At 38.5% G+C, this 14,732-nt stretch overlaps 1 protein-coding gene across 2 annotated transcripts in view; it reads left to right on the top strand.

Annotated features, from left to right (window-relative positions):
- The window catches only part of MYLK3 (myosin light chain kinase 3), a 57,716-nt gene extending 44,236 nt beyond the window's left edge, over positions 1–13,480 (top strand). For both annotated transcript variants that reach the window (XM_067719876.1, XM_067719875.1), the window contains exons 10-13: positions 7,005–7,133; positions 8,314–8,466; positions 9,416–9,548; positions 10,590–13,480. In XM_067719876.1, coding sequence (XP_067575977.1) covers positions 7,005–7,133; positions 8,314–8,466; positions 9,416–9,548; positions 10,590–10,649 — 475 coding nt within the window. In that variant the 3' untranslated portion in view covers positions 10,650–13,480. The remainder of the gene's footprint in view (positions 1–7,004; positions 7,134–8,313; positions 8,467–9,415; positions 9,549–10,589) is intronic.
- The last annotated feature ends 1,252 nt before the right edge of the window (positions 13,481–14,732 follow it).

The following is a 14,732-nucleotide window of genomic DNA, read 5'->3' as shown; positions in this document are numbered from 1 at the left end:
ATTCCATTATATATATGTTCCACATCTTCTTTATCCACTCCTCTGTTGATGGACATTTAGGTTGTTTCCAGGTCCTGGCTATTGTAAATAGTGCTGCAATGAACATTGGGATACATGTGTCTTTTTGAATTATGGTTTTCTCAGGGTATATGCCCAGTAGTGGGATTGCTGCATCGAATGGTAGTTCTAGTTTTAGTTTTTTAAGGAAACTCCATACTGTTCTCCACAGTGGCTGTATCAATTTACATTCCCACCAACAGTGCAAGAGGGTTCCCTTTTCTCTGCACCCTCTCCAACATTTACTGTTTGTAGATTTTAAAAGTTCTTCCATGTCTTTTCATGGATTGATGATTCTTTTTTTATCACTGAATTTATTTATTTATTTTTTAAAATTTTATTTTATTAATTTTTTTATACAGCAGGTTCTTATTAGTCATCCATTTTATACACGTCAGTGTATACATGTCAATCTCAATCTCCCAATTCATCACACCACAACCCACACACCCCGCTGCTTTCCTCCCTTGGTGTCAATACGTTTGTTCTCTACTTCTGTGTCTCAATTTCTGCCCTGCAAACCGGTACATCTGTACCATTTTCTAGGTTCCACATATATGCGTTAATATACAATATTTGTTTTTCTCTTTCTGACTTAACTTCACTCCACATGACAGTCTCTAGATGCATCCACGTCTCTACAAATGACCCACTTTTGCTACTTTTTATGGCTGAGTAATATTCCATTGTATATATGTACCACATCTTCTTTATCCATTCATCTGTCGATGGACATTTAGATTGTTTCCATGACCTGGCTATTGTAAATAGTGCTGCAATGAACATTGGAGTGTATACGTCTTTTTGAATTATGGTTTTCTCTGGGTATATGCCTAGCAGTGGGATCACTGGGTCATATGGTAATTCTATTTTTAGTTTTTTAAGGAACCTCCATACTGTTCTCCATAGTGGCTGTATCAATTTACATTCCCACCAACAGTGCAAGAGGGTTCTCTTTTCTCCATACCCTCTCCAGCATTTGTTGTTTGTAGATTTTCTGATGATGTCCATTCTACCTGGTGTGAGGTGATACCTCATTGCAGTTTTGATTTGCATTTCTCTAATGATTAGTGATGTTGAGCAGCTTTTCACGTGCTTCTTGGCCATCTGTATGTCTTCTTTGGAGAAATGTCTATTTTGGTCTTCTCATTTTTTGATTGGGTTGTTTTTGTTTGTTTGTTTGTTTGTTTGTTTTTGTGGTATGCGGGCCTCTCACTGTCGTGGCCTCTCCCGTTGCGGAGCACAGGCTCCGGATGCGCAGGCTCAGCAGCCATGGCTCACGGGCCCAGCCACTCCACGGCATGTGGGATCCTCCCGGACCAGGGCACGAACCTGTGTCCCCTGCATCCGCAGGTGGACTCTCAACCACTGTGCCACCAGGGAAGTCCTGTTTGTTTTTTTAATATTGAGCTGCATGAGCCGTTTATATATTTTGGAGATTAATCCTTTGTCCGATGATTCATTTGCAAACATTTTCTCCCATTCTGAGGGTTGTCTTTTTGTCTTATTTATGGTTTCCTTTGCTGTGCAAATGCTTTTAAGTTTCATTAGGTCCCATTTGTTTATTTTTGTTTTTATTTCCGTTATTGTAGGAGGTGGATCAAAAAAGATCTTGATGTGATTTATGTCAGAGTGTTTTTCCTATGTTTTCCTCTAAGAGTTTTATAGTGCCCACTCTTACATTTAGGTCTCTAATCCATTTTGAGTTTATTTTTGTGTATGGTGTTAGGGAGTGTTCTAATTTCATTCTTCTACATGCAGCTGTCCAGTTTTCCCAGCACCTCTTATTGAAGAGACTATCTTTTCTCCATTGTATATTCTTGCCTCCTTTGTCATAGACCATAGGTGCATGGGTTTATCTCTGGGCTTTCTATCTTGTTCCATTGATCTATATTTCCGTTTTTGTGCCAGTACCATATTGTCTTGATTACTGTAGCTTTGTAGTATAGTCTGAAGTCAGGGAGTCTGATTCCTCCAGCTCCATTTTTTCCCCTCAAGACTGCTTTGGCTATTTGGGGTCTTTTGTGTCTCCATATAAATTTTAAGATTTTTTGCTCTAGTTCTGTATAAAAATGCCATTGGTAAGTTGATAGGGATTGCATTGAATCTGTTGATTGATTTGGGTAGTATAGTCATTTTCATAATATTGATTCGTCTAATCCAAGAACATGGTATATCTCTTCATCTGTCGGTATCATCTTTAATTTCTTTCAACAGTGTCTTATAGTTTTCTGCATACAGGTCTTTTGTCTCCCTCGGTAGGTTTATTCCTAGGTATTCTATTCTTTTTGTTGCAGTGGTAAATGGGAGTGTTTCCTTAATTTCTCTTTCAGAATTTTCATCATTAGTGTATAGGAATACAAGAGATTTCTGTGCATTAATTTTCTATCCTGTAACTTTATGAAATTCATTGATTAGCTCTAGTAGTTTCCTGGTAGTATCTTTAGGATTCTCTGTATATAGTATCATGTCATCTGCAAACAGTGACAGTTTTACTTCTTTTTTTCCAATCTGTAGTCCTTTTATTTCTTTTTCTTCTCTGTTGCTGTGCCCAGGACTTCCAAAACTATGTGGAATAATAGTGGTGAGAGTGGACATCCTTGTCTTGCTCCTGATCTTAGAGGAAACGTTTTCAGTTTTTCACCATTGAGAATGATGTTTGCTGTGGGTTTGTCATATGTGGCCTTTATTATGTTGAAGTAAGTTCCCTCTATGCCCACTTTCTGGAGAGTTTTTTATCATAAATAGGTGTTGAATATTGTCAAAAGCTATTTCTGCATCTACTGAGATGATCATATGGTTTTTATTCTTCAATTTGTTAATATCATGTATCACATTGATTGATTTGCGTATATTGAAGCATCCTTGCATCTCTGGCATAAATCCCACTTGATCATGGTGTATGATCCTTTTAATGTGTTTTTGGATTCTGTTTGCTAGTATTTTGTTGAGGATTTTTGCATCTATATTCATCAGTGATATTGGTCTGTAATTTTCTTTTTTTGCAGTGTCTTTGTCTGGTTTTGGTATCAGGGTGATGGTGGCCTCATAGAATGAGTTTGGGAGTGTTCCTTCCACCTCAATTTTTTGGAAGAGTTTGAGAAGGATGGGCGTTAGCTCTTCTCTAAATGTTTGATAGAATTCACCTGTGAAGCCATCTGGTCGTGGACTTGTGTTTGTTGGAAGATTTTTAGTCACAGTTTCAATTTCGTTACTTGTGATTGGTCTGTTCATATTTTCAGTTGCTTCCTGGTTCTGTCTCAGAAGGTTATACCTTTCTAAGAATTTGTCCATTTCTTCCAGATTGTCCATTTTATTGGCATAGTGTTGCTTGTAGTAGTCTCTTAGGATGCTTTGTATTTTGGCAGTGTCTGTTGTAACTTCTCCTTTTTCATTTCTAATTTTATTGATTTGAGTCCCCTTCCTCTTTTTCTTGATGAGTCTGGCTAATGGTTTATCAATTTTGTTTATCTTCTCAAAGAACCAGCTTTTAGTTTTATTGATCTTTGCTATTGTTTCTATTTCATTTATTTCTGCTCTAATCTTTATGACTTCCTTCCTTCTGCTAACTTTGAGTTTTGTTTGTTCTTTCTCTAGTTTAGGTGTAACATTTAGGTGTAACATTAGATTGTTTATTTGAGATTTTTCTTGTTTCTTGAGGTAGGCTTGTATAACTATAACCTTCCCTCTTAGAACTGCTTTTGCTGCATCCCATAGGTTTGGATCATGTTTTCATTGTCATTTGTCTCTAGGTATTTTTTATTTCCTCTTTGATTTCTTCAGTGATCTCTTGGTTATTTAGTAATGTATTGTTTAGCCTCCATGTGTTTGTGTTTTTCACATTCTTTTCCCTTTAATTGATTTCTAATCTCATAGTGTTGTGGTCAGGAGACATTCTTGATATGATTTCAATTTTCTTAAATTTACTGAAGCTTGATTTGTGACCCAGGATGTGGTATATCCTGGTTAATGTTCCATGTACACTTGAGAAGAAAGTGTAATCTGCTGTTTTTGGATGGAATGTCCTATAAATATCAATTAAATCTATCTGGTCTATTATGGCATTTAAAGCTTGTGTTTCCTATTAATTTTCTGTTTGGATGATCTGTCCATTGGTGTAAATAAGGTGTTAAAGTCACCCACTATTATTGTGTTACTGTTGATTTCCTCTTTTATAGCTGTTAGCAATTGCCTTACATATTGAGGTGCTCCTATGTTGGGTGCATATATATTTATAATTGTTATATCTTCTTCTTGGATTGATCCCTTGATCATTATGTAGTGTCCTTCCTTGTCTCTTGTAACATTCTTTATTTTAAAGTCTGTTTTACTGATATGAGTATTGCTACTCCAACTTTCTTTTGATTTCCATTTGCATGGAATATCTTTTTCCATCCCCTCACTTTCAGTCTGTTTGTGTCCCTAGGTCTGATGTGGGTCTCTTGTAGACAACATATATATGGGTCTTGTTTTTGTATCCATTCAGCCAGTCTGTGTCTTTTGGTTGGAACATTTAATCCATTCACGTGTAAGGTAATTATCGATATGTATGTTCTTATTACCATTTTCCTAATTGTTTTGGGTTTGTTTTTGTAGGTCCTTTTCTTCTCTTGTGTTTCCCACGTAGAGAAGTTCCTTTAGTATTTTTTGTAGAGCTGGTTTCGTGGTGCTGAATTCTCTTATCGTTTGCTTGTCTGTAAAGCTTTTGATTTCTCTGTCAAATCTGAATGAGATCCTTGCTGAGTAGAGTAGGTTCTTCTCTTTCATCACTTTAAGTATATCATGCCACTCCCTTCTGGCTTGTAGAGTTTCTGCTGAGAAATCAGCTGTTAACCTTATGGGAGTTTCCTTGTATGTTGTTGTTTTTCCCTTGCTGCTTTCAATAATTTTTGTTTGTCTTTAATTTTTGCCAATTTGATTGCTATGTGTCTCGGCGTGTTTTTCCTTGGGTTTATCCTGTATGGGACTCTCTGAGCTTCCTGGTCTTGGGTGGCTATTTCCTTTCCCATGTTAGGGAAGTTTTTGACTATAATCTCTTCAAATATTTTCTCGGGTCCTTTCTCTCTCTCTTCTCCTTCTGGGACACTTATAATGCGATTGTTGTTGCATTTAATGTTGTTCCAGAGGTCTCTTAGGCTATCTTCATTTGTTTTCATTCTTTTTTCTTTATTCTGTTCCACAGCAGTGAATTCCACCATTCTGTCTTCCAGGTCACTTATCCGTTCTTCTGCCTCAGTTATTCTGCTATTGATTCCTTCTAGTGTAGTTTTCATTTCAGTTATTGTATTGTTCATCTCTGTTTGTTTGTTCTTTAATTCTTCTAGATCTTTATTAAACATATCTTGCATCTTCTCGATCTCTGCCTCCATTCTTTTTCTGAGGTCCTGGATCATCTTCACTATCATTATTCTGAATTCTTTTTCTGGAAGATTGCCTATGTCCACTTCATTGAGTTGTTTTTCTGGGGTTTTATCTTGTTCCTTCATCTGGTAGATAGCCCTCTGCCTCTTCATCTTGTCTCTCTTTCTGTGAATCTCTTTTTTTGTTTTTTTTAAGTGTTGAATACTATTACATTTTCTAGATGTACCATACTTTATATTATCCATTCTCCAACTGAAGGACATCTTTTTTGCTGCCCATTAAATTTCAGCTAGAAGTTTTCTTCTTTTTCAAGATTGATTCTAAAAACCAACTTTCTCCAACCCCTTTCCCCATACAGCCACCAATTCTCTTCCTAGCCTTCCTTAAACTTCATGTCCAGAATACTTTTTCTAGATCTTTCTCTTTTTGTAATTGTATAAAATACACATAACATAAAATTTACCGTGTTAACAATTTTCAAGATTAGTTACAGTAGTCTTTAGATATGTTCATATTTTTGTGCAACCAATCTCCAGAGCTTTTTTTACCTTGCAAAACTGAAACTCTGTACCCAGTAAATAACTATACCCCTCATTTTCCTCCTGCCTTCAGCCCCTGGAAACCAGCATCCTACCTTCTGTCTCTGAATTGACTACACTGGGAACCTCATATAAGTGGAATCATACAGTATTTGCCTTTTTGTGACTGGCTTATTTCACTTATTGTAATGTCTTCGAAGTTCATCCATATTACAACATGTGTCAGAATTTCCTTTCTTTTTAAGGCTGAATAATATCATATTGTATGTATATACCACATTTTGTTTATCCATTCATCTGCTGATGGACACTTGGGTTGCTTCCACCTTTTGGCTATTCTGAGTAATGCTGCTATGAACATGGGGGTATAAATATCTCTTCAAGACTCTGCTTTTAATTCTTTTGGATACATACCCAGAAGTAGGATTCCTGGATCATATGGTAGTTCTTTAAAAAATTTTTTTGAAGAACTGCCATACTGTTTTCCATAGCAGCTGCTCCCTTTTACATTCCTACTGACAAGGTTCTAATTTCTTCACATCCTAGCCAACACTTGCAATTTGCTATTTTTTTCTGATGGTGTGAGGTAATGTCTCATTGTGGTTTTGATTTGCATTTCACTGATGATCAGTGATGTTGAGCATTTTGCCTCTTTCTATAACTCCTATCGTCTTCCCTTTAACTATGATGCACAATAGAGCAGTCCTCCCCACACAGCTTCTACACAGGTTGTTTGTGCTCATCCGTGTGACTGCAGGCCAGTCACATAAGATATATTGATCTTCCCTCTTTTTCAGATTGTAAATACCTGGAGGAGGAGGAGGATTGTGGTTTTCTTATTCTCCACAGTGACTTAGGAAAGTCTGCATTTAGGGCCTGGGTGTGTGATGATTTCCCAGTAAACCAAGTGTGGTGGGATGTGATGTCCAGAAAACATGGCTGACAGCAAAGTTTAGGGAGTGTTTAGCGCCCCCCAAGGAATTAGCCGGACATCCACAACTTCTCTCAGGGCCCACTCCCATTGTCCTCTGCACCTCTCCTCCCCAGGTACAAGCCTCGGGAGAAGCTGAAGGTGAACTTTGGCACTCCCGAGTTCCTGGCCCCAGAAGTCGTCAATTACGAGTTTGTCTCGTTCCCAACGGACATGTGGAGTGTGGGAGTCATAACCTACATGCTGTGAGTGCCCAGGGGCCTCATGCCCCACTGGGAATGGGGGCCATTTGTCTTAGTTTGGGTATCCTTAGAAGCAGCAAGAATTTGAGGGCAAGGAATTTATTGGGGAGGCATCCCTAAGAAAAGCCAACAGAGAAGTGGGGAAGTGAAACGGGGAAGGAAGGCAGCCAGTAAAGTGTGTGTGGTGGAGTCAGTAACCACTGTGGGCACCTGGAGTTTAATCCTGCAGGGAACTGGGGCCCACTGTGGGACACCCACTCAGAGCTAGGCCAGCTAGTGGGGGAGGGAGTTGGGGTATTAATACACCGACTCTAATCAGTTGTTGCTAGTGGGCTGGTCCCAGAATTATTAATTCCCTGAAACTTCTGGGTGGATAAATCAGCTTCCACTGGAGAGAAAGCCCTCTGGCAAAGAAATGCAGGTGCTGTGGTGCAAGTGGGACTGGAGTGCATTGAAGTGGTAAGGAGAGGGGAGGGCAGGGCAGGGCACAGCTCCTGCATCTTCTAACTTTGTCCTTCTGCTCTGCACTCCCTGTTTTCTGTGGGCTGAGGAAGCAGAGTTAGGATGGGCTGAGAGGAGATATGTACACAGACTAAATGTCCTCTTCTCTCTCCAACTGTGGACATCCCTCAGCTATTTCCTCAGAGGCCCAACAAAATCAAGCTTTGCTCCTAGTCTTATTATTACAGTTTAACTCTTTCCCCACACTTTGTGTGTGTGCTACACCAGGTTGGGGAATATTGTGGCCCAAGGCCAGCCAGTGAAGTTGTCTCATCTCTCTGCCCTCCTCTAGAGGAGCCTAATAAAGCCAGTTTTCCTTTGGCCCCTGAGGCCTGGGTAGTCTCAGAGACATGCCAAGCTACCTTCACATTCAGTCAAATGTACCTGATAAACGGGCATATTGGGTTGGATCCAAATTTACTCTTACTTCAGGGTAAGGGGGAATGTGGTGAGCATGATAGGGGACTTATTCCACCACTCTTCCTGTCATCAATTTTTCAGTGCTTCCACTTTATTGAGCGCACTGGACTTCTCCCGTGGAGAGGCAATGGGGGTGCTTTTTTTTTGAACCCTCTTGGTTCTGATTAGTTCTGCTTGACCTTGTAAGAGTCTTCTTTATATTGTCGGTGTGTGTTGGCAGGTATAGCTTCCACATACTGACAGTCCTTTCTCTCCTCTGTAGGCTCAGTGGTTTGTCGCCATTTCTAGGGGAAACGGATGCAGAGACCATGAATTTCATTGTGAACTGTAGTTGGGATTTTGATGCTGACACCTTTGAAGGGCTGTCAGAGGAGGCCAAGGACTTTGTCTCCCGGTTGCTGGTCAAAGAGAAGAGGTACCCTTTATTGCTTGTCACCCATGATCCATCCTGATGGTGACCATCCATTTGGGTGCTGTGGAAATCAGGCTGGTGCTGGGCAGGGCTGCTGGAGCGAATGGTCCTTTCTCCCTGTAGACCGATTCTCTTCAGGATTTCTTAGTCTGCTACTTCTTTGGGGAAAAAAAAGAAAAGGTAGCAGGGAAAGGGACAAAGGAAGTCAGTTAAGAAACAAGCAACTAGGAGCATAAAATCTAGACAAGAGTTTTAGAAAGGACCATATTTACAAATAAGACCTATTTCCAAGTTATTGCTTTTCATAGGCTAATGTTGAAAAAAAGTTGAGATATGCAGTTGTTATTCCCCAGAATAAAAGACAGAAAACTTTATTTCTTGGTGATGAAGACCTACTTCGTTTTCAGTAGCTATATCAAGGTTATGGGTTGGGCCACTGAGTTTTCCGATACTCAGACATATGGGAATAACTACAAGTGGTGGGGCCCAAGATCTGGGCTCTGAGACAGCTCTCGTTCCCTGGCCTTGACTGTTTGAAAAGTTATGTGAGAGGAAATATATTTCTAATTCAGATGAACAAGTTGACGTTATTCTCTGTGAAGAAGGATGAGCTTCTTTCAAGGCTCATGCTCTTTTACTTCTTAAGAGCAATTCCAGGCACAGCTGGCCCTCCTACTGTCCTGCCTTGATTCCCCAGCTCTCTCTGGGAGGTGGTGATTAATCACCAGGACACATACCCTCAATAGAGGGCAGGGAACATTTTGCTGACGACATTCTTGCACTTTTAAGGATGGGAATTTTAGGTAGTAGGTCTTTTTTTAGCACGTGGCATGAATCTGCCTATATGATTAATCTGTTCCACTGACTCAGCTTCCTACCAATTAAACAGATTTTGGATAGCCAGAAAAATGCAACCCCAACTAAAAGTCTCACCTGCTGTTTGATTTCACAGCTGCAGAATGAGTGCCACACAGTGCCTGAAACATGAGTGGTTGAATAACTTGCCTGCCAAAGCTTCTAAATCGAAAGTTCGTCTCAAATCCCAACTATTGCTGCAGAAATACATGGCTCAGAGGAAATGGAAGGTATCTGTTTTTCTTTTAGTAAAAGCAGCATTTGTTTTCTTAAAATGTCCTTTGAAAGAAGTGTACTAAGTTTTTACTTACGTTTTGATTCTAAATAGATTATTTAGGGGGAAAACTGTCTCACGTCAAAAACCTGTTACCTTCGCAACGGAAGAGGCCACAACAGTGAGAGGCCCGCGTACCGCAAAAAAACAAAAACAAACAAAAAAACCTGTTACCTTGATTAAAAAATGCCACAGACCAAAAGTGACTGGCATAAAAATAGCTTTCAATTCATACTTATGTGAACACTTGAAGTGACAGAATGAAGTCTGAGCATGTGTTCTCAATGAACACCGCAGTGCAGCGCTCAGAACTAACTGCCCATAGCTTGAGGATGATTCCTCCACATTTTAGAAAAAGGGCCTAGGAAAGCCCTATTAGGCTTTGAAAGCTTTATAATTTTGTTTACAGCAGAACGCTTTGGAACCATGGACATAGAATGTCTCTTAAAAACAATTGTCCTCCAGGGAAGTGACTTTCCAACATTTTGATACTGGCTTAGATCTTCAATAAAAAACAAAACCAAAATGCTTTACCCAGAGAGCCAGTATACAAGTACACGTATACTCGCACACATGTGAAACAAAAATACTGCGACATTTGCTCCACAGAGTGTGATGCACTTTTGATATTTTCTATTCTATGATATTTAGTTTCATTTAAAAAAAGTTGTTAGTCATGCCCCACCAGTTTGATTTCATGACCCTCTGGTGGGTTGTGAGTTACAATTTGAAAAATACCATTCTAGGGTGCTCCATTTTTCACATGAAAAGGGTGGGATAACATATTTTCTCACTTCAAACTTGCTCTAAACATGTCCCTGAAAGTCATGTGACTGTTTTACTATAATTGTGCTAGAATCTTCTTTTCCCCTTTAGTTATCAATTTTAAACAAACCCAAGTGGCTAAACTTAAGCAAGTCCTTTTATTGTTTCTTCTTAAAGTAATTGATCTATAAATATGCCTTTTTCCCTTCCTTTTTTCTCTCCTTACCTTAAGAAACACTTCTACGTGGTGACTGCTGCCAACAGGTTAAGGAAATTTCCACCTTGTCCCTAATCCTCAACTCTGCTGCTCCCATGGGCCCAGAAATTACTGAGACTTGTGGTGAAGTCATGACTGAAGATTTTTAATAATCTGGCCTTCTACTTATTTTGTAAAAAAAGGTTATGGCTGTTGCCTTCCTTGTGGATGAAAAGTGGCTGTAAAGAGACTGACCTAAGAACTTTTTTCTGCCTTATAAGATCAGTTGAAATGCTGGGATTACTTTTCAAGTGTACCTACTTTTGGTGATAAGTGTAGGCATGCTTTAGGTAGGTAGGAAAGCTTCTACTTTGCATATGTCAAATTTAATGTCTAAGCTTACTCTGATTAAAGAACCCAGTGGACTATCACGCAGGGCATGTTAGTATTACCTCCTCCAGTGCAAAGAATTCCTAGCATTTTGACTTGCTCAGGTGTGAGCTGACATTTTGTACTACATTTGTTGCTCTAGTGTGAAGCAACGTGGATTCAGGGCAGAGATCCTCAAACTTGTTTTAACGTGTGCTCCTTTTTGAGAATCAAAACATGCATCCTTTAATATTCTTTGAAATTTCAAAATGTACTGACTGTCATGGCTATATCAGAGTAATGATAGTTTTGAATAAGCTTTTAAAATCTGTACATACCTCTACCCTCTCCTAATTCTGCCCTGTCCTGACATTGGCAGTCTCCCTCCTGATCTCTCTTCCACAGTTATGAATCTATGGTCTAGTAAGTCTGGGAACTGATATGTAATATGTGAAAGAGAGATAAGAATGTAATGATGTTCAGCTTTCTGAGAGAAACACAGAAATGATGCATCAAGAGAAAACAAATGCAAACTGCTCTCGTACTGTTTTATCAGGTATATACCCATCACTTAACTAACTTCAAGAAATTATTAACAAGGAGTAATTATTCAAAAGGAAACAATCCTTTTAATTTCCTTAGTTGTAAGGAAGTTTTTTGCTATTCTCATGACCTTCTTGGGCCAGAAGTTTTTAGTTACTTTTAATTTTTAATTAGCCATGCAACAGTTTCACAGCCTTTCAGGACTTTTGTCCCATAATAAAGACTTTTTTTTATTGTGGGGAGAGAGGCAGAAGATGGAGATATTAATCCTCCTGCTGCATTTCTTCGGTTATAACTTTCCTCTGGAACACTAACCCCTGTTGGGAAGCTAAGATTTTCAGTATCAGCACATCTAGGCCTGCTCCAAGCTTGTCAGCTTGTGGATGAATATCAGAAGAGATGGCTGCTGGAAACCTCCCTTTCATGGGCCAGTAACAGTGATTTGGTAAAATGCTTTATTTTTAAGGTGTTCTGAAGGCAGCCTCCAGAAGGAGCTATAGAGGATATCTATAGTTCCATCTATAGTATGGTGATTCTTCCCTTCCATGGGACTTCACATTCTTGGGGGAATGCTATAAATCTTCTCCCCAGAAAAATGTAGTTAGTTATCCTGATCTAGAGCACCACTCCCTCATGGAAATATAATATGAGCCATATACATAATTTAAAATTTTCTGATAGCTTCTCTAAAAATACCCCGGTAAAATTAATTTTAATAATTTATTTAACATATCAAAACCTATTTTAATATGTAATCAATATAAAAATTATTGAATTTTTTTCATACTAAGTCTCCAAAATCTGGTGTGTATTTTACACTTAAAATACATGCCAGTTCAGATTCTAGATTTTTATCAGACATACAATTTGTATTTAGATTTCATAAAATTTACTGTGGAAAAATATAGTCACATATTCAAGTTGTTCAAGCATCTTAAATATTTTCTAGTATTTTTATGATTAATTAAAATGAAATAAAATTAGAAATACAGTTGCATTAGCCACATTTTAAGTGCTTAATAGCCACATATGTTTAGTGGCTTCTATATAAGACAGGGCAGATCCAGAGAAAATCCGATAGCTATCAAATTTTAATTTTTCCCCCTATATGCTGTTATTCTCTACCTAGAGAAACTTTTCAACAAAGTTCCTTTGAGGGATTTGTTTAGACCAGGCCCACACAAGTGAGAGGTACTGCAGAAGTTAGCTTCCCTTATTTGAAAGGCGAGGGAGCTTTTATGAAACTTTAATTTTCTGGATATTTTTAGTTCTCTGCTGGTGTGTACTTGAAAATTTTTTAGATTGCAACTTTGCTAGCATTAACTATTTCAAACGGGACTTTTTAATTTGAATGAACAGTCATTGAAAACTTCTGGGAAATCAATGATACTCCAATATAAAATAAAAATTAAATTGAAAAAAATGAAAGAAAACTGCTGGGCAGAGGAACTCTGAAAGGTAGTCAGGACCCACTTTTTTCACCTATCAGATTTGGTGAGGGTGTGGGGAAGATGGAATTTTTCACTTTTGATGAATATGTATCCAAATAAAAGTCATGCCCATACTTTCACCCGGCAATTCCATGTCTAGAAATTTATCCCTCAGCAATACTTGAACAAGCGGGCAGAGATGTATGCAAAGTGACCTTTACTGTAGCAAAATGGCCCATATAGGTTGAAAACAACCTATATGTGCCTATCAGCAAGGGTTTAAATTTTGCCACATACATATGGAAGGTTACCTTGTAGCCAGTAAAGATAGATCTTGATGTACTGAGTTTTATTATGAAAAAAATTATAGAACATATATATGGTATTATCCCATTTATGGAGAGACATGCTTATATGTGCATTAAACTTTTCTAGGTTATGCAAGAAAGTTAACAGTGTGGTGTAGAAAGTGGGTGATGGGGAGAGAGGGAATTCTACTTTTCACTTTATTACTTTCTAAATCATTTGAATTTTTTTTTAACAATGAGCATGTATTGCTTTTAAAATTAAAAATTAGCAACCCACTGTCAAGTGTGGACCTTGTCTTGACCCTGATTTGAGCAAACAAACGATAAAAAGATATTTCAGAGACATCCAGGGAACTTTAATTCTAAATTGCATATTTGGGCTTCCTTGGTGGTGCAGTGGTTAAGAATCTGCCTGCCAATGCAGGGGACACGGGTTCGAGCCCTTGTCTGGGAAGATCCCACATGCCGCGGAGCAACTAAGCCCGTGCACCACAACTACTGAAGCCCATATGCCTAGAGCCTGTGCTCCTCAACAAGAGAAGCCACCGCGATGAGAAGCCCGTGCACTGCAATGACAAGTAGGCCCCACTCACCTCAACTAAAGAAAGCCCGCGTGCAGCAACGAAGACCTGATGCAGCCAAAACTAAATAATTTTTTTTAAATTGCATATCTGATGATAGAATTTCTATTAATATTGTGACGTATGATAATGGTAATGTGGCTATAATGTGGGTTAAATGACTTCAGGAAAAAGGGAGATACAGTTAAGCAAGTGTGGCAAAATCTTAACTGTTGGGTTTGGGTAGTCAGTATGGGGTAGCATAATATTGTCTTCTAGTAAAGAGGTATATATTTGTTGTATACATTTGAAAACTTCCATGATAAAACATTTTTTGATCAGTTAAATAAGCCAAGAGGAGCTGTTAAAGAAATGAGCTTCCAGAAAGTCTTTACAACAGTACTGAAATATGGACCCACTAAGTAGTAAGCTTCCATAGCTGGAGTATGAATGTGTTGGAAAATTGTGAAGGATTCCTGCCCTAGGAGGGCATTTGGACAAGATTGCTTTAAGGCAATTCCCCTACCCCACAACTAGTTTAAAAAATAACGAAGTACCTACTATATTCCAGATAATCAAGATATATTACCATCACCTGCTTTCAGGGCATAGAAGAAAAAGTCACAAACAGTACTTATATTTATTCTCATGAAATCAACAGTGAAAAGGCAATCTTAAGAATGGGAGAAAATATTTGCAATAATTTTTTAATAGGGGGTTAATATTTACACTATATAAAGAACAACTCAACAACAAAAAACCTATTAAAAAAATGGGTGAAGGACTTGAACTGACATTTTCCCAAATGGCAAACAAGCACATGAAAAAGTGCTCACTAATCATTAGAGGAATGCAAATCAAAACCACAATGAGATACCACCTCACACCCATTTAGGATGGCTACTAACAAAAAAAAAACAGAAAATACGCGTTGGCCAGGATGTGGAGAAATTGGAACCCTTGTGCACT

The sequence above is a fragment of the Pseudorca crassidens genome, chromosome 20 (assembly GCF_039906515.1).
Source record: "Pseudorca crassidens isolate mPseCra1 chromosome 20, mPseCra1.hap1, whole genome shotgun sequence".
NCBI lineage: Eukaryota > Metazoa > Chordata > Mammalia > Artiodactyla > Delphinidae > Pseudorca > Pseudorca crassidens.
Note: the sequence above shows the minus strand (reverse complement) of the source record. Positions and strands in the feature narration are given on the sequence as shown.